This window comes from Lepidochelys kempii, chromosome 5 (genome assembly GCF_965140265.1).
Source record: "Lepidochelys kempii isolate rLepKem1 chromosome 5, rLepKem1.hap2, whole genome shotgun sequence".
In the NCBI taxonomy this organism is placed as follows: Eukaryota; Metazoa; Chordata; order Testudines; family Cheloniidae; genus Lepidochelys; species Lepidochelys kempii.
In genome coordinates this window covers 21,414,496-21,434,507 of record NC_133260.1, presented here as the reverse complement: position 1 = coordinate 21,434,507, position 20,012 = coordinate 21,414,496, and the positions used below count along the sequence as shown (strand labels likewise).

The following is a 20,012-nucleotide window of genomic DNA, read 5'->3' as shown; positions in this document are numbered from 1 at the left end:
AAGAGGTGGTTAGGGACTATTTAGAAAAACTGGACGTGTACAAGTCCATGGGGCCGGATGAGTTGCATCCAAGAGTGCTAAAGGAACTGGCGGCTGGTGATTGCAGAGCCATTGGCCATTATCTTTGAAAACTCGTGGCGAAAGGGGGAAGTCCCGGATGACTGGAAAAAGGCTAATGTAGTGACAATCTTTAAAAAAGGGAAGGAGGAGGATCCTGGGAACTACAGGCCAGTCAGCCTCACCTCAGTCCCCGGAAAAATCATGGAGCAGGTCCTCAAAGAATCAATCCTGAAGCACTTACATGAGAGGAAAGTGATCAGGAACAGTCAGCATGGATTCACCAAGGGCAAGTCATGCCTGACTAATCTAATCGCCTTCTATGATGAGATTACTGGTTCTGTGGATGAAGGGAAAGCAGTGGATGTATTGTATCTTGACTTTAGCAAAGCTTTTGACACGGTCTCCCATAGTATTCTTGTCAGCAAGTTAAAGAAGTATGGGCTGGATGAATGCACTATAAGGTAGGTAGAAAGTTGGCTAGACTGTCGGGCTCAACGGGTAGTGATCAATGGCTCCATATCTAGTTGGCAGCCGGTATCAAGTGGAGTGTCCCAGGGGTAGAATATCTTCATAAACGATCTGGAGGATGGCGTGGATTGCACCCTCAGCAAATTTGCGGATGATACTAAACTGGGAGGAGTGGTAGATACGCTGGAGGGCAGGGATAGGATACAGAGGGACCTAGACAAATTGGAGAATTGGGCCAAAAGAAATCTGATGAGGTTCAATAAGGATAAGTGCAGGGTCCTGCACTTAGGACGGAAGAACCCAATGCACAGCTACAGACTAGGGACCGAATGGCTAGGCAGCAGTTCTGCGGAAAAGGACCTAGGGGTGACAGTGGACGACAAGCTGGATATGAGCCAGCAGTGTGCCCTTGTTGCCAAGAAGGCCAATGGCATTTTGGGATGTATAAGTAAGGGCATAGCGAGCAGATCAAGGGATGTGATCGTCCCCCTCTATTTGACATTGGTGAGGCCTCATCTGGAGTACTGTGTCCAGTTTTGGGCCCCACACTACAAGAAGGATGTGGATAAATTGGAGAGAGTCCAGCGAAGGGCAACAAAAATGATTAGGGGTCTAGAACACATGACTTATGAGGAGAGGCTGAGGGAACTGGGATTGTTTAGTCTGCAGAAGAGAAGAATGAGGGGGGGATTTGATAGCTGCTTTCAACTACCTGAGAGGTGGTTCCAGAGAGGATGGTTCTAGACTATTCTCAGTGGTGGAAGGGGACAGGACAAGGAGTAATGGTCTCAAGTTGCAGTGGGGGAGGTTTAGGTTGGATATTAGGAAAAACTTTTTCACTAGGAGGGTGGTGAAACACTGGAATGCGTTGCCTAGGGAGGTGGTGGAATCTCCTTCCTTAGAAGTTTTTAAGGTCAGGCTTGACAAAGCCCTGGCTGGGATGATTTAATTGGGTATGGGTCCTGCTTTTGAGCAGGGGGTTGGACTAGATGACCTCCTGAGGTCCCTTCCAACCCTGATATTCTATGATTCTATGATTCATGTTCTCTTTTTTAAAAAAAAAAAGGTTTCTTTCAGCAGAATGGCATTTCAATGTTTTACTATGCAAAACAGTTGACAAATATTACAAAGATGCTGTTTAAATATATATATAAAAAAGCTGTACACAGCTTTTTAAAAAAGCTTACTATATTTGTGTACTAAACAAGCATCCCTGTTTTTAGGATCGCAAGCTAGGCTGCCAATCTCTATAGCAGATTATCATTAATTTTAGCCACATCGTGAAGGCAGCCTATTGACAACAGGAAACAAACATCAATTCTCATCAATCTCTAAACACCATTGGGAAGATCCTCAACTGATGTAAATAGTTATGGCTTTTCAATGGCTTATTCAAATTTCAATGGAAATTTATACCAGCTGAGGATCTGCCCCCATAAATATTCAATGATAAATGACAAAACTCACTAGGTTTAAAAAACATTTTGACTGGCTTGTGAGAATTTTTACTGGCCTCATTTCATCACTAATGCATTACTGTGCCCCACAAAAGGGTTTAATAGCAGTATACCCGACAGATTCAACCTAAAACACTTCTTTACACTTTATCTTCAAAGAAAGAATGGTTCTTTATCTCAACTTTGTAATCTGAATATAGAATTTTACTTATATCTGGTAAAAGGTTATTAGACACTGTGTTAGGAATCTAGTATCACAAAGAGAAATCAAAAAAGGTTTAGAAGATCTTCCACTGAAATTCTTAATGCTTGTTTAAATACAGAAAAATTAACTGTTGTGCAATTATGTTTTCAGTTGCTCATAATTAGCGTATTGTTTGTGTCATGACTAACTTCATAACTTGTTTTATCATAGACTATTCAGAAAAGGTAGGAAGACAAATCACAGATAAGTGTCTGATTATTTTTTATATTTTCAAGAGATTACATATGTGACTTAAAAATTTTGAGACAGAAAATCTTCCAATAGGTTAGGTGTTTTCTCACCTCAACATGAATTAAGAAAAGGATTTTCAAAAGCACTAAGTGACTTAGGCAGTTTTGAAAACCCCACACAAAATCCAAGTTAGAGTCTCGGTTTTTAAAAAGATCAGGGAGTGATGAACCTACACTGAAGAGTTCAGATCTTGAGCCGAACCTCCAGGATGTTCGGATCTGGCTTTGATTCAGACTCGTCTCTAAAAAGTGCACACACAAAATTATACACACTTACTCCCACAACCAGTTCTGATTTTTCCTTTACTGCATAAAAAAAAAAAAAAAAAATCTCCCAACTCTCATGTGCACCTGACCCTCTCAAAAACAAGGAAGGAACATGGGACCAGAGGGGTGGAAAAATTCACCTTTGGAGTGGAGTAAGCAAATATATTCGAGGAAGCGAAACTAGGAATTTAAAGCAAAACTGCTGTTCCAGTATCAGCCACAGAAAGAGAAAAAACAAGGAGTTCTCAGGATCCAAGGGAGACAGTGATGGTAGCCTACGTTAAATACATTTAAGAAACCAGCTGTAATAGTTTCTTCTTTTGGAATTTTACAGACTACTTCCCATAATCCCTTTGAAACCTGTGCAGCTCACATTTGTTAGCAATACGAATGATGCTCCACAGCACAGGCACGTGGTTTCGCAAGGGAGACTGCTCCAGAACAATAGAACTCCATCAGGAACAGCCAAACGTAACATGCAAAAAGCTAACCTCGCTTCCCACTTGCATCGTCTGTGGTACAATCTATCACCAGAGAGAGAGTTATAGGAGCTATATTTATTGTTAACAGTGCATCAAATCCATCATAGAAGTCACCTAAAATTTCAGCATGACTTATTAAATTTACTCTAATTCGACGTTTCAGACTTTAAAATACATACATAGTCAACTAGTATCACTTCCCATAACATTTTAAAGTTGTCTGGTTTCACTTCTAAATGCGGTATCATTGCCTATTCAAAAATGTTGCAGTGCCACAGAGGTTCTTTTAGTTAGGTACTTGAAACCCAAGCTAATATCTATTTAACACATACTTACTTGACATATTTCAGAGTGGTAGACATATTAGTCTGTATCAGCAGAAAGAAAAAGGAGGACTTGTGGCACCTTAGAGACTAACATTCATTTGAACATAAGCTTTTGTGGGCTAAAGCCCATTTCATCAGATGCATGCAGTGGAAAGTACAGTAGGGGTGTGTGTGTGATTATACACACACACAGAAAACATGAAAAAAAATGGGGGTTGCCATACCAACTCTAACAAGGTGGGCTATTATCAGCTATTATCGTGAGCTATTATCAGCCGGAGGAAAAAAACTTTTGTTGTGATAAAGTTTTTTTCCCTCCTGCTGATAATAGCCCACCTTAATCGATTACTCATGTTAGAGTTGTCATGGCAACCCCCATTTTTTCCATGTTCTCTGTAGATCTCTCTTCCTACTGTATTTTCCACTGCATGCATCTGATGAAGTGGGCTTTAACCCACGAAAGCTTATGCTCAGATAAATTTGTTAGTCTCTAAGGTGTCACAAGTACGCCTCATTTTTTTTTGGCTGACACGGACTAACACGGCTACCACTCTGAAACCTGTCAGGTGGAGCAGAATGGAAAGCCTGCACTGTCACTGTATAGGCCAAATCCAACACCTTTTACAAGCACAAGTATCAAAAGGAAAAAGCTCTCTCTCACACAACAAGAAAAAGAAAAGCCACAGAATTAAATGGTCACTATTCATCCATCTCTTCTGAAAGCAGCATGGTAGTTCCTAGACCTGGGCTCTCTTGACAGCTATACATTTGCTAGGATCTTCTGAGACATGAATGCCCCAAACCTCCACAAAGTGGCAAAGTATTGCAGATACAGCAGTTGTCCTAGTTGTTTCCTCAACTTATTAAAGCCCTCAAGCATACAGGCCTATGTCAGTGCAGGATTCTGAGCCTTTTACAGTTTATACTACAATAGAATCCTAGTTATCTGATCCGCTTGGGTGACATCAGAAGCCTTCAGATGATCCCAGTCAACAAAATAAGGAGAGAGTGCTGAGAGTTCTTTAGATTGAGCTTCCGCTGTATTTTGTTCCTGAGGATTCACATATAGCCAAGATTGCTTTTGAAGAGTACATGAAGAAGGTTTATAAAGCCAGATGAAGGAGGAAAGGAATTGCAGAGAGAGTCTAATTTTGTCTTCATCTTAATCATTTGAACAGCTAAACCCCCTCTAATGCATTCTCTCTTCCCCACGTTTGTACAAAACTTGTTTGTATCTGTTCGCTTTCACAGCTTTATAAACGAAACAATCCTCAACACACCAACACCCACACACAAAGGATCCTATCTAGTTTGAATTCAATAATGTAGTCACCTAGATTTGATTCAATTTGAGTACAACAGTCAATGTCAATAAGAACTGGAGTAGTTCAACAGCATTTACACTCAATCATAGCTACTAGCTATTTCCTTGGTTATCTAGATGCTGGCCTGTGGCAGCATTAAAGTTGACCCTAAGAAGATATATGAAATTGGAAGAGTTTATAAATAGAACATGTCACCTTTGTTTGGGTATTTGTTATATTGACCACTATGCATACTGACCAAAGGTAACTATTCTTTGCCACACACAGCATCCCAACAATGCAGTCTCCAATCAGAGGCAGTAGAATGGACTATTCTGTCTGCAAAGGTTCAAATTGTTAGCACCACCCATGTTTCTACACAAGGCACTAGTTAATAAAACTGGCATACACTGCATAATTTGGCTAACCAGCAGGACTGATAAGACAATCAAGCTCCATCTCCATTCACCATTAAACACAAAGTTGACTTTGACACTAGCTCCCAGATATAAAACACTTTGCATGCAACCCAAACATCTAGTCTCATTCATTATATATAACAAAATGTGTTTAGCCCCTCAGCAATTTGTATTCCTACACAGTGTGTTCAGAGAGACCTTAAGTAAGACTTGGGAGCAGCAGCTGTCTTTCCACCTACAATACCTCAGTCTGAAGCCTAGTTCTTTGTTCCCAAATGTCTGCATCTTGCCACTTTCTGGGGGACACAGCCTCCTTTCTACTGACAAGGTGAAAGATCAGATAAGAGAAGAAGAACAAGGCAGGCCTAGGTGACACTACAGTGGCATAAAGAGTGTCTGTACAACAGAACTGAAACGTCCAAGATATCAGGTATGTAGTGCCAATGCCCCATGTCCTTACAGACAAATAAAAATACAGGGGCCCTGCTGTACAGAATTATACGGTACACAGCACTCAGGAGGCCGTCAGGATCAGGGCCCCACTGTGTTAGGTGCCACACAAGTAGAGGCAGACCTTGCCCTGAAGAGTCAAGGCAACAAACCGAGAGTGCAGGAGCTGAAGACAATGCATACGTACATGGTAAGTGTGTAGGTAAAATAAGACACCGCCTGCTCTTTGGATCTAAACAGTTAACAGTCATGGGCTTTATGCAAGAGCACTTGGTGTAGTTCTTCGCAGGAGAGCAGACTGAAGGCTCTACAGATTTAAAAATAAAACTCTCTCTGAACTATGGCCTCCCTGCCAGATAAAGATAATTTACATAGGCACCTCACACATCCATTATTATGTACATCGATATTACACACACACACACAGGGTGTGCCCGGCGACCTACAGTCACACTTGCGGACATACCAGTTGCTCTGACACAGCCAGAAGCAGCAGTCGGCACTGACGGCACACAACGCCCCGACACGTCCCCGGAGCCCCGCTCAGACCCAGCGCGGAGGCTGACAATGGCTCCGCCAGCCCCCGGCCATGCCGTCGTCAAACCCCACGCAGCCCTCACGCTCCCTCCCCCCAAAGGGTGGGCGGGGAGGAAGGGGAACCCCAGCGAGGCGGCCGCTGCCGGCAGCTCAGCCCGTTCACCGGGCTAGGAAATACCTGCGTGCTGAGTAACGCAGCACGGGTTGCGCAGTCGCCGCCCCGCGGCTCCCACACACCGGAGCTCCCGGCGTTCCCACCCGCGGTGCGATGGGCTGCCCGGGGGGGGGACCCAAGCCGGGGACGGTGCCGCGAGGGCCCAGCGGGTTACCGCCTCCGAGCCCTTCGGCGGAGACCGTGGCCCAGGGGCGCCCTGCCCCCGGCCTCACAGCACCTGCCGGCAGCGGGCGGAGAAGGGCTCCTCAGCCCAGCGCCGCCCCGCCTCACCGGGGGCCAGCGGCAACGGCTGGGAGGCTACGCTCAGTCTCCCTGCCCGAGCCTCGCCATTAAGGGAGCGGGGCGGAGGCGCTGGGGCTCTCCCCGGAGCCAGGGACGCTGCAGGCGGGGAGCGGGGCTCTGCTGCTTGCGGGGGGGTCTGGGGGCTGCCGCCGCGCGAGCGCCTTTCCCGGCCGGGTGTCCGCGAGCCGGATTACAGCTTCCTCCCCGCCAGCCCTCTGCGGGCAGCCCGGCGCAGGGCAGCGGCAGCCGCGGGGCCGGTGCAAGGGCGTTCCTGCCGGGCCCCTCCGAGCCGCGGGCTGGGACCGCGGCCGGGAATGGGGCGCGGGGGAGGTAAAGTGTCACAAGCCCCAGCGACTTACTTCGTCTTCAGAAAGTCCGTAGACCGGCTCCACAGCCCCGCTCGCCATGGGTCCCGCTGGGCGAGCGCCCCGCTCGGCAGAGGAGGGAGCGAAAGCCGGGCAGCTCTTTCTCCGGCCGTGCACGGGCAGGGCTCGCTGGCAGAGGGCACTGCCCCGCCGATGCGGGCGGGCAAGTAAATCCAGGTAAGCCCCGCACCTCCCCCAGGGCAGGGTGCTCCCTGCAGACGGGGGGCCGGGGCGGGCACTCCCTGCAGACGGGGGGCCGGGGCGGGCACTCCCGCAGCTGCTGCCTGGTGGGCGGGAACGAGAGGCGGCAGCCCCGAGCCCCGCTCTCGCTGCTGCTGCTGCTGCTCAGCTCCGGGCTGGCTCGGTAGCGGCCGTTGCACCGATCCTGCCCCGTCTCTGCTCCCCGCGCCCCTGCTGCCGCCGCCTCGCCGGGCCACCGCCCCGCTCACACAAACCCCAGCCAAGCTCCAGTCCCTTCCCAGCAGCAGGGAGACCCCGCCGCCGCCACAGCCCACTGGGGCGGGGAAAGAGCCTGACCCGCCCAATCAAAGACGCGATCGGTAGGGGCGTAAAACCGCCACGTTGGGTTGATTTGTTGGCTTCCCCCACCCCCTTTTTGGTAGCAGTTTTTGGAAATTAAAGGAAGGGGGGAAGGAGGGGAGAGCGGCAGGGCGAGGGGGACTGACTGTAACGCTCCCCAGGCTGTGTGGGGAGGCTGCTGCCGGAGAGGTGGAGGTGGAGGAATCTCCTTGGCTGGTTCCCAATGGGCCGCTCTGATCAGACTCTTGCCACCCCTTTGCTCTTTGTCTAGCGCTTTTGGTTCATATCCCCAGTGCTGAGATGGCTTTGTGTTGTCCCCTCTATTCCCCACTCCCTCTATCTGGGCTTCCACTCCGCCTAAGTTTCTCTGGGAGACAAAGGGGAAGGGAGACTCTCAGTGGCCGAGATGTGCAATTGCCTCCATAAAATTAAACGGACACTGACAGGTTAACAATCTGATGTAAAAAATAATAAAGAATAAATGTCCTCACTTAGCTTGCCTGAGATTATTCCGACTGAAAGGACTGTAAAAACCTGGCTGGCTGTTGGCTGTTTATGCTCCTTGGTTCCTGTGTACAGTTCTCTCAAACAAGCTAGTGAGTTTATTTATGAAGAAGTTAGTTTCACCCTCTTCTCCTGTGCAGCAGTGTTTGGGTTGCAAACAAAGGAGGGGGAAATGTTTAAACACAAACAAGTGCTGTTTCCAAATATTTGGTTCTGATTTCATAAAAACAATTATGACACTAGGGTTTGTGCTTCTAAAAATGAATAAAACCTACATTTTCAGTATAAGATGGTAATGTTTTACATTTCTAAATCATATTTTAATTATCATTTTAAAATACACAATAAAGCATTATTATATTCATTTATTTGGTCTCCCTTTAGGTGTGATTGCTTTAGGATGTTTAGATTCAGAGAAAACAATATATTTCTAAAGCACGAAATGTAATAGTCTGAACAAAGGGCATAAATGCAGAAATCTATTAAATAAGCTAAACGATTTCAGAATCTGAACCTGCAGTTTAGAGAAAGCTAAGTGTCCTAGATCACATTTAAAGGGGCTACTCTGACTCAGAAAGGAGTTGTATGGCAGTACTGAATCTATGCCTGCTCTGGAAAATCCTCTACTACCGACTTTACTTTTGGACATTGGCAACTGGATACCTTGGTGATGCATACCGCATAAATGCCCAAAGCAAATAGATAAAATAGATGGATTAGATAAGATCTCTCTCTAGTAAGTTTCTGCCAATCCAGGTATCATGATGAGGCATGGGTAAGTCTATGAGATCAAGACAATGTACTCTGAGATCTGACTCAGTTGTTCCAATTAACTCACTCCTCATCCAGATACAAAACCCCTTCAGTCCTGTCTTGCTCATGCCATCACCTGAGGCAGCTAGCATGGTCAGAAGTAAGGGCAGACCACCAGCGAACAGCCTTCAAATGTTGATCATTTATCTCTAGTGTGGACACAACTTAGTGTCATAATACAATTGATGGTTGTTAGTTCTCCAGTGCCTTCCCACAATTCCCCAAGACTCTCCCCCCATCCCACCCCACCCCCTGGCTTGTCATGTTATCTACCTATTCACTGTTCCCTAGCCAAAAGTCACCTCACTGTGTGTTTAGGACTGCTCCATGTCCTGGTCCCCAGTAACACATGGCTTCCAGCACCAGCAACTTTATTCATGTCCAATGCAGAGTGGTGTGCTTGCATTGCAGTGATGCTACAGGATGTGCTCCCATCACTCTTTGTATCTCACAGGACTGAGCACAGCCCGAATGTGGACTGGAGGGCCTGTTGAGCAACTCAGTGGAACTTGGTTGTTTTATGCACTGTGATCATGCTCTCTCAAGCTCTGCTGATTTGAGAAGTTACTTTGGGTTTTATCAGTCCAGGGAATTGTGTAATGTAGATATTTGCTTTCCAGGGTTCTTCTTTTATTGACAGTTGAAATAACAGCAACTTAGCGTAAAACAGCCTAAACTCACTCATATGTGCAATCTCTCTCTCTCACATACAATCTCTCTGACAGACTGTTCCTTGAGTTTTCCTGTAGGACCCTTCTTTCTAGCTCTTAGCTCTCTTGGAACGGGGAGCCCAAGCCATAACTCCTTTTCATCCACTAACCGGGGTTAGTGAGCTGTGCTTGCTACAGTAAGTCATCAGAAATTAGTCTTTATTTGCATGCAGGGTTTCAGCACTTGCTAGAAGGGCGGGTCACCCTATGGTATGGAACAATAAAACATGAGAAACTAGTTTTAGGGTCAAGAATCTTCCCTTTTTCAGGTGAATAGGAAAAGGAGACATTTGCTTAGACGCACTTTTCCCAAACTCCAATCCATATGCTCCTGATATTGTAGCCAGGACTTGGGGAAAGCCCTGACCATTTTTCAAGATCAATTTTATTCTTTTCCTTCAGGAATATTAATAGCTTTGTGTTACCCATTTTTAAAGTCATTTTGAAAATCCATCAGGTTTTAAACACTTTTTCAGAATAATAGAGGTTTTGCTCAGAAGACTCAGGGCAGTTTCACCTTGCTTAGGATGTTGATTAATCTAAAACGTGCAAATGAAATTTAAAAACCAGTTTCATAATGTCATTCAGCCAGGCATGAGATTTTCCATGTAAATTAGATTATGCTTGGTCATGAAATTCAGTGACACTTAGGCATCAATTTCTGTGGCAATTAAGAGGAGGCACTGAAAAGGCATCTGCAGCTCCATACTTACAGTGTTCCCTGTCAACTGTAAAATTAGAGAAGCCCTAACTTTTCATGATTCTATTAACGTCTGATCACTCACTGGCCACATATAATTAAACTCACTAATCTAATTAAGGTGTGCAACAGCATACATCTGTGAAAATGACAGCTACTTGTCATTATAAAGCAATGCCAATATTGGAATAACTATAATGCAGAGTGGTTTTGGATGTTCCTTACTCCGTTTTTGCATTTTACAGAGATGAGTCTGAACCAAAACCCCTGAACTTTGGGAAAGTTCAGAAAATCCGAATGTTGCAGCTGGCCCTTCACTAAAACAAAATCCCAGATACAAATAATCTTGAGTTTGGTGGTAGTAGGTCAAAAATCCAGATAAAGAGTCAAGCTTTATAGCTCATGTCCATCTCCGGGTGGAAAATGTTTGTGACGGGTTGGATCACAGAAACCCCCTTGAGGCTGCCAACTGATTGTAGAATCATAGAATATCAGGGTTGGAAGGGACCTCAGGAGGTCATCTAGTCCAACCCCCTGCTCAAAAGCAGGACCCATACCCAATTAAATCATCCCAGCCAGGGCTTTGTCAAGCCTGACCTTAAAAACTTCTAAGGAAGGAGATTCCACCACCTCCCTAGGCAACACATTCCAGTGTTTCACCACCCTCCTAGTGAAAAAGTTTTTCCTAATATCCAACCTAAACCTCCCTCACTGCAACTTGAGACCATTACTCCTCATTCTGTCATCTGCTACCACTGAGAACAATCTAGATCCATCCTCTTTGGAACCTCCTTTCAGGTAGTTGAAAGCAGCTATCAAATCCCCCTTCATTCTTCTCTTCCGCAGACTAAACAATCCCAGTTTCCTCAGCCTGTCCTCATAAGTCATGTGTTCCAGTCCCCTAATCATTTTTTGTTGCCCTCCACTGGACATTTTCCAATTTTTCCACATCCTTCTTGTAGTGTGGGGCCCAAAACTGGACACAGTACTCCAGATGAGGCCTCACCAATGTTGAATAGAGGAGAATGATCATGTCCCTCGATCTGCTGGCAATGCCCCTACTTATACATCCCAAAATGCCATTGGCCTTCTTGGCAACAATGTGCCCTTGTTGACTCATGTTGACTCATATCCAGCTTCTCGTCCATAGTAACCCCTACGTCCTTTTCTGCAGAACTGCTACTGAACCATTCGGTCCCTAGACTGTAGCGGTGCATGGATTCTTCCGTCCTAAGTGCAGGACTCTGCACTTGTCCTTGTTGAACCTCATCAGATTTCTTTTGGCCCAATCCTCTAATTCGTCTAGGTCCCTCTGTATCCTACCCCTACCCTCCAGCATATCTACCACTCCTCCCAGTTTAGTGTCATCTGCAAACTTGCTGAGGGTGCAGTCCACGCCGTCCTCCAGATCATTAATGAAGATATTGAACAAAACCAGCCCCAGGACCAACCCTTATGGCACTCCACTTGATACCGGCTGCCAACTAGACATGGAGCCATTGATCACTACCCGTTGAGCCCGACAATCTAGCTAGCTTTCTATCCACCTTATAGTCCATTCATCCAGCCCATACTTCTTTAACTTGCTGGCAAGAATACTGTGGGAGACCGTGTCAAAAACTTTGCTAAAGTCAAGGAACAACACGTCCACTGCTTTCCCCTCATCCACAGAGCCAGTTATCTCATCATAGAAGGCAATTAGATTAGTCAGGCATGACTTGCCCTTGGTGAAACCATGCTGACTGTTTCTGATCACTTTCATCTCGTCTAAGTGCTTCAGAATTGATTCCTTGAGGACCTGCTCAATGATTTTTCCAGGGACTGAGGTGAGGCTGACTGGCCTGTAGTTCCCCAGGTCCTCCTCCTTCCCTTTTTTAAAGATGGGCACTACATTAGCCTTTTTCCAGTCATCCGGAACCTCCCCCAATTGCCATGAGTTTTCAAAGATAATGGCGAATGGCTCTGCAATCACATCCGCCAACTCCTTTAGCACTCTTGGATGCAGTGCTCCATGGACTTGTGCTCATCCAGCTTTTCTAAATAGTCCCGAACCACTTCTTTCTACACAGAGGGCTCGTCACCTCCTCCCCCATGCTGCCCAGTGCAGTAGTCTGGGAGCTGATGTTCATGAAGGAGGCAAAAAAAGCATTGAGTACATTAGCTTTTTCCACATTCTCTGTCACTAGGTAGCCTCCCTCATTCAGTAAGGGAATAAGTCCCTGATCTGCCAAGACTACTCCTGCCCCTGCCTTCTCCGCCAGCTTGGGACTCCAGAACCCTGCCTGGTTGTGCCAGACATGCTTGCAGGCTACAAACACAGACCCAGGTCTGAACCATGTCCCACAAACTGCAGGCTTAACTGAAAGCAGCGTAAGAAGTGTTCCTGTCTCTAACACTCAGATGCCCAAATCCCAATGGGGTCCAAACCCCAAATAAATCCATTTTATCCTGTATCAATCTTATACAGGGTAAACTCATAAATTGTTCGCCCTCTATAACACTGACAGAGAGATATGCACAGCTGTTTGCCCCCCCTCAGGTATTAATACATACTCTGGTTAAAATAAAAAGTGATTTTATTAAATACAAAAAGTAGGATTTAAGTGGTTCCAAGTGATAACAGACAGAACAAAGTGAATTACCAAGCAAAATAAAATAAAACACGCAAGCCTATGCCTAATACAGTAAGAAAGTGATTACAGATGAAACCTCACCCTCAGATGTTCCAGTAAGCTTCTTTTACAGACTAGTCTTCTTCTAATCTGAGTCCAGCAATCACTCACACCCTCTGTAGTTACTGTCCTTTGTCCTAGTTTCTTCCAGGTATCATTTGGGGTGGAGAGGCTCTCTCTTGAGCCAGCTGAAGATAAAATGGAGGGGGTCTCCCAGGGGCTTAAATAGACTTTCACTTGTGGGTGGAGACCCCCTCCTCTCTCCTTTGCAAAGGCCAGCTCCAAGATGGAGTTTTGGAGTCACATGGACAAGTCACATGTTGTCAAGGTTCCTTCCCCACTCTGAACTCTAGGGTACAGATGTGGGGACCTGCATGAAAGACCCCCCCGAAGCTTATTCTTACCAGCTTAGGTTAAACACTGCTACCACCAAAGTGTTACACAAAGAACAGGGGAAGTGCCCACTTGGAAACGTCTCCCCACCAAAATATCCTCCCAGGCACTACACCCCCTTTGCTGGGGAAGACTTGATAAAAATCCTCACCAATTTGCATAGGTGAACACAGACCCAAACCCTTGGATCTTAAGAACAATGAAAAAGCAATCAGGTTCTTAAAAGAGAATTTTAATTAAAGAAAAGTAAAAGAATCACCTCTGTAAAATCAGGATGGTAAATACCTTACAGGATAATCAGATTCAAAACATAGAGAATCCCTCTAGGCAAAATCTTAAGTTACAAAAAGACACAAAAACAGGAATATACATTCCATTCAGCACAACTTATTTTATCAGCCATTTAAACAGAACAGAATCTAACGCATATATAACTGGATTGCTTACTAACTCTTTACAGGAGTTCTGACCTGCATTCCTGCTCTGGTCCCAGCAAAAGCATCACACAGACAGAGAGAACCCTTTGTTTCTCCCCCCCTCCACAGCTTTGAAAGTATCTTGTCTCCTCATTGGTCATTTTGGTCAGGTGCCAGCGAGGTTATCTTCAGCTTCTTAACCCTTTACAGGTGAAAGGGTTTTTCCTCTGGCCAGGAGGGATTTAAAGGTGTTTACCCTTCCCTTTATATTTATGACACGCCCCCCAAATCACAGATAGGGTGAAACACTGGCTGGGATTTCTTCCTGGGGCTCCAGGAGAAAACAGAGTTAATAAGACACATGCACGTCTAAATATACTACCAAGTATATAAAGACTAACAATATTTTCCACATCTCAAGGACGATTTTAAGCAGTTGATTCTGGGAAACTTTCACGGGAGAGTGCATCAGCCACTTTGTTAGAAGCTCTTGAGATGTGTTGGATGTCAGAATCAAAATCTTGGAGAGCTAAACTCCACCAAATAAGTTTTTTGTTATTTCCCGTGGCGGTATGAAGCCACTGTAGCGCATCATGGTCGGTTTGCAGGTGGAGACGCCGTCCCCAAACATATGGACATAGCTTTTCCAGAGCGTAGACAATGTTGTAATATTCTTTTTCACTGAATGACCAGTTGCTTTCCCTCTCAGACAGCTTCTTGTTGAGAAACACTACAGGGTGGAATTCTTGATCAGGTCCTTCCTGCATTAAAACTGCTCCCACACCACGCTCGGACGCATCTGCGGTTAGTAGAAATGGTTTGTCAAAGTCTGGGGCCCTTAGTACAGGGTCAGACATGAGTGTCGCTTTAAGCTGGTTAAAGGCCTTCTGACACTCTTCGGTCCACTGAACTGCGTTTGGCTGTTTCTTTTTGGTTAGGCCTGTCAGTGGGGCGGCGATTTGGCTGAATTGCGGTACAAATTGCCTGTAATATGCAGCCAAGCCTAAGAAGGATTGGACCTGTTTCTTTGACTTTGGGACAGGCCAATTTTGGATAGCATCCACTTTCTTGATAGTTGATAGTTCCTTGACCCACCTAGTGTCCAAGGTAAGTCACTCTGTTTAGGCCTATTTGACACTTCTTAGCCTTAACAGTTAGTCCTGTCTCCCTTTTGCAGTCAAAGACTTTTTGTAGATGTTCCAGGGTTCTGCCCAGGAATTCTCCTAATCCTGCCAGGAGACCATCTACAAGTCTTTGGAAGGTGGTGGGTGCATTCTGCAGCCCGAAAGGGAGTACGTTAAATTAATACTGCCTGACATGTGTGGTGAAGGCTGACCTTTCCTTGGCAGATTCATCTAGCGGTACCTGCCAGTACCCCTTAGTTAAGTCCAAGGTAGAGATGAACTGGGCCCGTCCCAGTTTCTCTAATAGTTCATCTGTGCGTGGCATTGGATAGTTGTCTGGGTGAGTTACAGCATTTAGCTTATGGTAGTCCACGTAAAAACATATCTCCCCATCTGGTTTGGGACCTAGAACCACTGGAGATGCCCATGCACTGCCAGAGGGGCGGATTACCCCCATCTGTAACATATCCTGGATCTCCCGTTCTATAGCAGTTTTAGCTTGAGGAGACACCCGGTAAGGTTGGGCTTTAATTGGGTGAACATTACCTGTGTTAATGGAGTGGTATGCCTGTTCAGTCAGTCCTGGGGTGGCTGAGAACGTCGGCGCGTAGCTAGTGCACAGCTCCTTGATCTGCTGTCACTACATACACCCAAGGGTCATGGAGAGGTTCACCTCTTCCATGCCACCAGCACATTTCCCTTCGTAGTAGACACCTTCAGGCCACCCAGTGTCATCTCCTCCCTGGGCTGTAAACTGACAAACCTTTAATTCTCTTGAATAAAAGGGCTTTAGAGAATTAATATGGTACACTTTAGGCTTTCAGTTGGAGGTGGGGAATGCTATAAGATAATTAACAGCTCCCAGACGCTCCTGGACCATGAATGGCCCTTCCCATGACGCTTCCATTTTATGGGCCTGGAGCGCCCTTAAGACCATGACCTGTTCCCCTACTTTGAAGGAACGCTCTCTGGCATGTTTATCATACCAGGCGTTTTGCTCTTTTTGAGCATCCTGTAGGATTTCTTTAGCAAGGGCTAAAGAGGTTCGGAGGGTGTTTTGTAGGTTGGTTACAAAGTCCAGAATGTTAGTTCCTGGAGAAGGTGTAAACCCCTCCCATTTCTGCTTTACCAACTGTAATGGCCCCTTAACCTCGTGGCCATATACAAGTTAAAATGGTGAAAGCCCTAAACTGGGATGTGGTACAGCTCTGTAGGCAAGGAGCAACTGCTGCAACATGAGGTCCCAATCATTGGAGTGCTCATTTACAAATTTACATATCATGGCCCCCAAAGTTCCATTAAATTTCTCCACCAGGCCATTTGTTTGACAGTAAGGGGTGGCAATCAAGTGATTCACCCCATGAGCTTCCCAAAGGCTTTCCATAGTTCCTGCCAGGAAATTAGTTCCTGCATCTGTGAGGATGTCGGAGGGCCAACCTACCCTGGTAAAAATGTTCTGTTAGTGCCTGGCACAGACTTTTAGCCCTGGTGTTGCTTAGAGCTACTGCTTCCGGCCATCGGGTGGCAAAATCCATGAAAGTCAGTATGTACTGCTTTCCTCTGGGTGTCTTTTTCAGAAAAGGACCCAGAATATCCACAGCTACTCACTGAAATGGAACCTCAATGATGGGGAGTGGCTGGAGAGGAGCTTTGATCTGGTCGTGGGGTTTTCCCCCTCTTTGGCATACCTCACAAGACAGGACATAGGTAGAAACATCCTTGCCCATTCCCTCCCAGTGGAATGATCTCCCCAAACGGTCTTTGGTCCTGTTCATCCCAGCATGGTCACTAGGATGATCATGGGCTAAGCTTAAGAGATTTACCCGGTACTTAGTTGGAGCTACCAACTGTCTCTGAGGATGTCAATATTCATGGTGTCCACCAGAAAGAGTTTCCTTTTATAAAAGTCCTCTTTCTACAACAAACCTGGATTGATTAGAAGAGCTGAGAGGTGGTGGGTTGCTCTGTGCCGCCGTCCAAGCTCTCTGGAGGCTTTCATCTGCTTCCTGTTCGGTCTGGAGCTGTTCGCTTGATGCTGGAGACATCAGTTCCTCATTGGATTGTGGACCTAGGCTTGGTCCCTCTGGAAGTGATGTAGGGGATGTGGCTGTTTCTGTTGACTGTGAACCGCTCTCTGCTGGTGCACTATGTTGGGGTTCAGGCTCCGGCTGAGCCTTTTGTGTAGGGTTATCGGCTGCTGCCGGTTCAGGTTCGGTGGGGTCCTCTGGTGTTGGGGTTGCAAGTACTGGATTCAGTGCTGGCAATGGGTCTGGTGCTGGTTGTTCCGCTGGTTCCGGTTCTGGGGCTGGCTCTGTCTGGGTCTCTGGGATTGGATCCACTACTGCTGTTGCAGACGTTGGCATGGGATCCAGTTCCATCACCTCTGACCGGGTCCTGGTAGAAGTTTCCAGAAGAAAGCTAGGCGTGACGGCTTGCTTAGCCTGGCTGTGGGTGACCATTCCCACCCTCTTGGCTAGCTTCACATGTTTGGCCAAATCTTCCCCCAACAGCATGGGGATGGGATATTCATCACAAACTGCAAAAATCCACATTCCTGACCAGCCCTTGTACTGGACAAGCAACTTGGCTGTAGGCAAATTGAAAGAGTTGGACTTGAAGGGTTGAATTGTCACTTGGATCGATTAAATTGGGGTCCACTAAGGAAGCATGGATAGCCGACATTTGTGCTGCGGTGTCCCTCCACGCGGTGACCTTCTTCCCGCCCACACTCTAAACGATCTTTGATGCTAGAGCAGAAAATTAGTGTTCTCTGGCATTAAGGCATCAGGTTTATTGAATTGTGATGCCTTAGCATGACATTTATCACGGAGATTACGGGTTTATTTTCTTATGAAGATTACGTGCATAATTCCACTTTAGCTACTACATCTAGGATAATAGATGACCCTAGAGTGAATATGGAGATGTAACTCATTTGAGGGATGCTGCTGACATCCTAAATCTCCAGTGTACAGTTTGAGTGATTTATGACAGGCCTCAGAGCTATTCTTTCATACACCAAAGGTCCATTAAATTATTCTGAAGTCTCAGACAAAAATCAGATTAAACATGTATTATGGATGGAAATTCACAATTAAGGATCAAGCTTCAAATAGTTGAATAGAACAAGATGCAGTTAGGGGAATAGTGCTGTGGCACCTTGTGATATTTACATATTGGAGGTGAGGAACAATAGAAATTGCCATACCAGAACAGTCGGACACCATGCCTCTGACTATGATCTATACTTGATGATTCAAGGAAGCCTTAGTAATGTCCCTAGCCAAATGTGCAATGCTATACCAGAAAGATGGAAGGGGAATTTCTTCCCAGCCCTAGCTGGGGATTAGTTTATGCCCTGAAGCATGAAGAAAAATAACCCTTGTAACTTTTTCACCTAGCTTGTGTAACAGCAGATGTTATTCCTATTAATAAAAATGACTAATCCTTTTCTGAATTTCACTAAATCATTTCCCCACTAATAACCTCCAGTAATGAATTGCCTGGGTTGTTTATATACTGCAATAAAAATGATTTCCTTTTATCCCTTTAAAATGTATGCCCCACCCCACCCCCCATTTTCTTTACTGATATTAAATATTTGAACATATCTGTAGAAAAGGGGAAATATGGTATATGGTCTGTTATGCAAACTCACAGTCCTTCGGTCTGTAAGTGCCTTTCTCACAGTGTTGGACAAATACCTCTTTAAAAAAAGAGCAAAGGCCCATTCTGGGGCCAAGAACCAGTTTACTGGGGGCGGGGGCCATGGCAGGGGGAGGAGTACAATATGATATTATTGTTCCACTAACTGATGTGTTGAAATATTTCACTGAGTATTGGTAATGTAACAATTACATACATCTAAGAAAAATATAAGAAAGATGTGTATTCATGTTGATCCTAATAAGTATATAATTTGTACCACAAACAGAGACTGTCAAAAAATACCATCCTGATGTGTATAACTCAGATAGCTTTCAAGTCTGCCTAATTGCACTGTAGGCATGTCTGGATCCTTCCCTGCACTTGGCAGGGTCTTGACTGGCTCCTTTAAGGGCTAGGAGGCCTGGGGCCAGTCAACGCTGTTCATTGAGCCCCGCCCCGTCACACCTGCACTAGGTGTTGGACTTCAGAGCAGGAAGCCCAGCAGCGATAATAGGAGTGATTCCTGCAGGTTCTAGAAAAATGGGTCCCAGAGAGTCAGAGAGCTGAAGACAGAGGAGGCCTGGGATTACTTTAAGTCAAAGCTGCAGAAGCTATCGGAAGCCTGCATCCCAAGAAAGGAGAAAAAATTCAGAGGCAGGAGTTGTAGACCAAGCTGGATGAGCAAGCATCTCAGAGAGGTGACTAAGAAAAAGCAGAAAGCATACAGGGAGTGGAAGATGGGAGGGATCAGCAAGAAAAGCTACCTTATTGAGGTCAGAACATGTAGGGATAAAGTGAGACAGGTAAAAGTCAAGTAGAGTTGGACCTTGCAAAGGGAATTAAAACCAAGAGTAAAAGGTTCTATAGCCTTATAAATAAAAAGAAAACAAAGAAAGAAGAAGTGGGACCGCTAAACACTGAGGATGGAGTGGCGGTTAAGGATAATCTAGGCATGGCCCAATATATAAACAAATACTTTGCCTCAGTCTTTAATAAGGCTAATGAGGATCTTAGGGATAATGGTACCATGACAAATGGGAATGAGGATATGGAGGTAGATATTACCATATCTGAGGTAGAAGCGAAACTCGAACAGCTTAATGGGACTAAATCTGGTGGCCCAGATAGCCTTCATCCAAGAATATTAAAGGAATTGGCACGCGAAATTGCAAGCCCATTAGCAAGAATTTTTAATGAATCTGTAAACTATGGGGTTGTACTGTATGACTGGAGAATTGCTAACATAGTTCCTATATTTAAGAAACGAAAAAGAAGTGATCTGGGTAACTACAGGCCTGTTAGTTTGACATCTGTAGTATGCAAGGTCTCTTGGAAAAAATTTTGAAGGAGAAAGTAGTTAAGGACATTGAAGTCAATGGTAAATGGGACAAAATACAACATGGTT

General features: G+C 45.5%; 2 protein-coding genes across 8 annotated transcripts in view; one reads left to right on the top strand and one right to left on the bottom strand.

The window, feature by feature from the left end:
* Positions 1-7,558, bottom strand: part of NEDD4L (NEDD4 like E3 ubiquitin protein ligase) — a 371,293-nt gene extending 363,735 nt beyond the window's left edge. For 5 of the 7 annotated variants that reach the window (XM_073343622.1, XM_073343624.1, XM_073343625.1 and 2 more), the window contains exon 1: positions 7,082-7,228. In XM_073343622.1, coding sequence (XP_073199723.1) covers positions 7,082-7,129 — 48 coding nt within the window. In that variant the 5' untranslated portion in view covers positions 7,130-7,228. Of the gene's footprint in view, positions 1-6,194; positions 6,214-7,081 lie in introns of those variants that run through there. The other 2 variants (XM_073343628.1, XM_073343632.1) reach the window with 2 other exon arrangements.
* LOC140911168 (uncharacterized) overlaps positions 7,064-20,012 on the top strand; it is a 54,574-nt gene continuing 41,625 nt past the window's right edge. The window contains exon 1 of the mRNA XM_073343635.1: positions 7,064-7,264. The gene's annotated coding sequence lies outside the window, so the exon portion shown is untranslated. The remainder of the gene's footprint in view (positions 7,265-20,012) is intronic.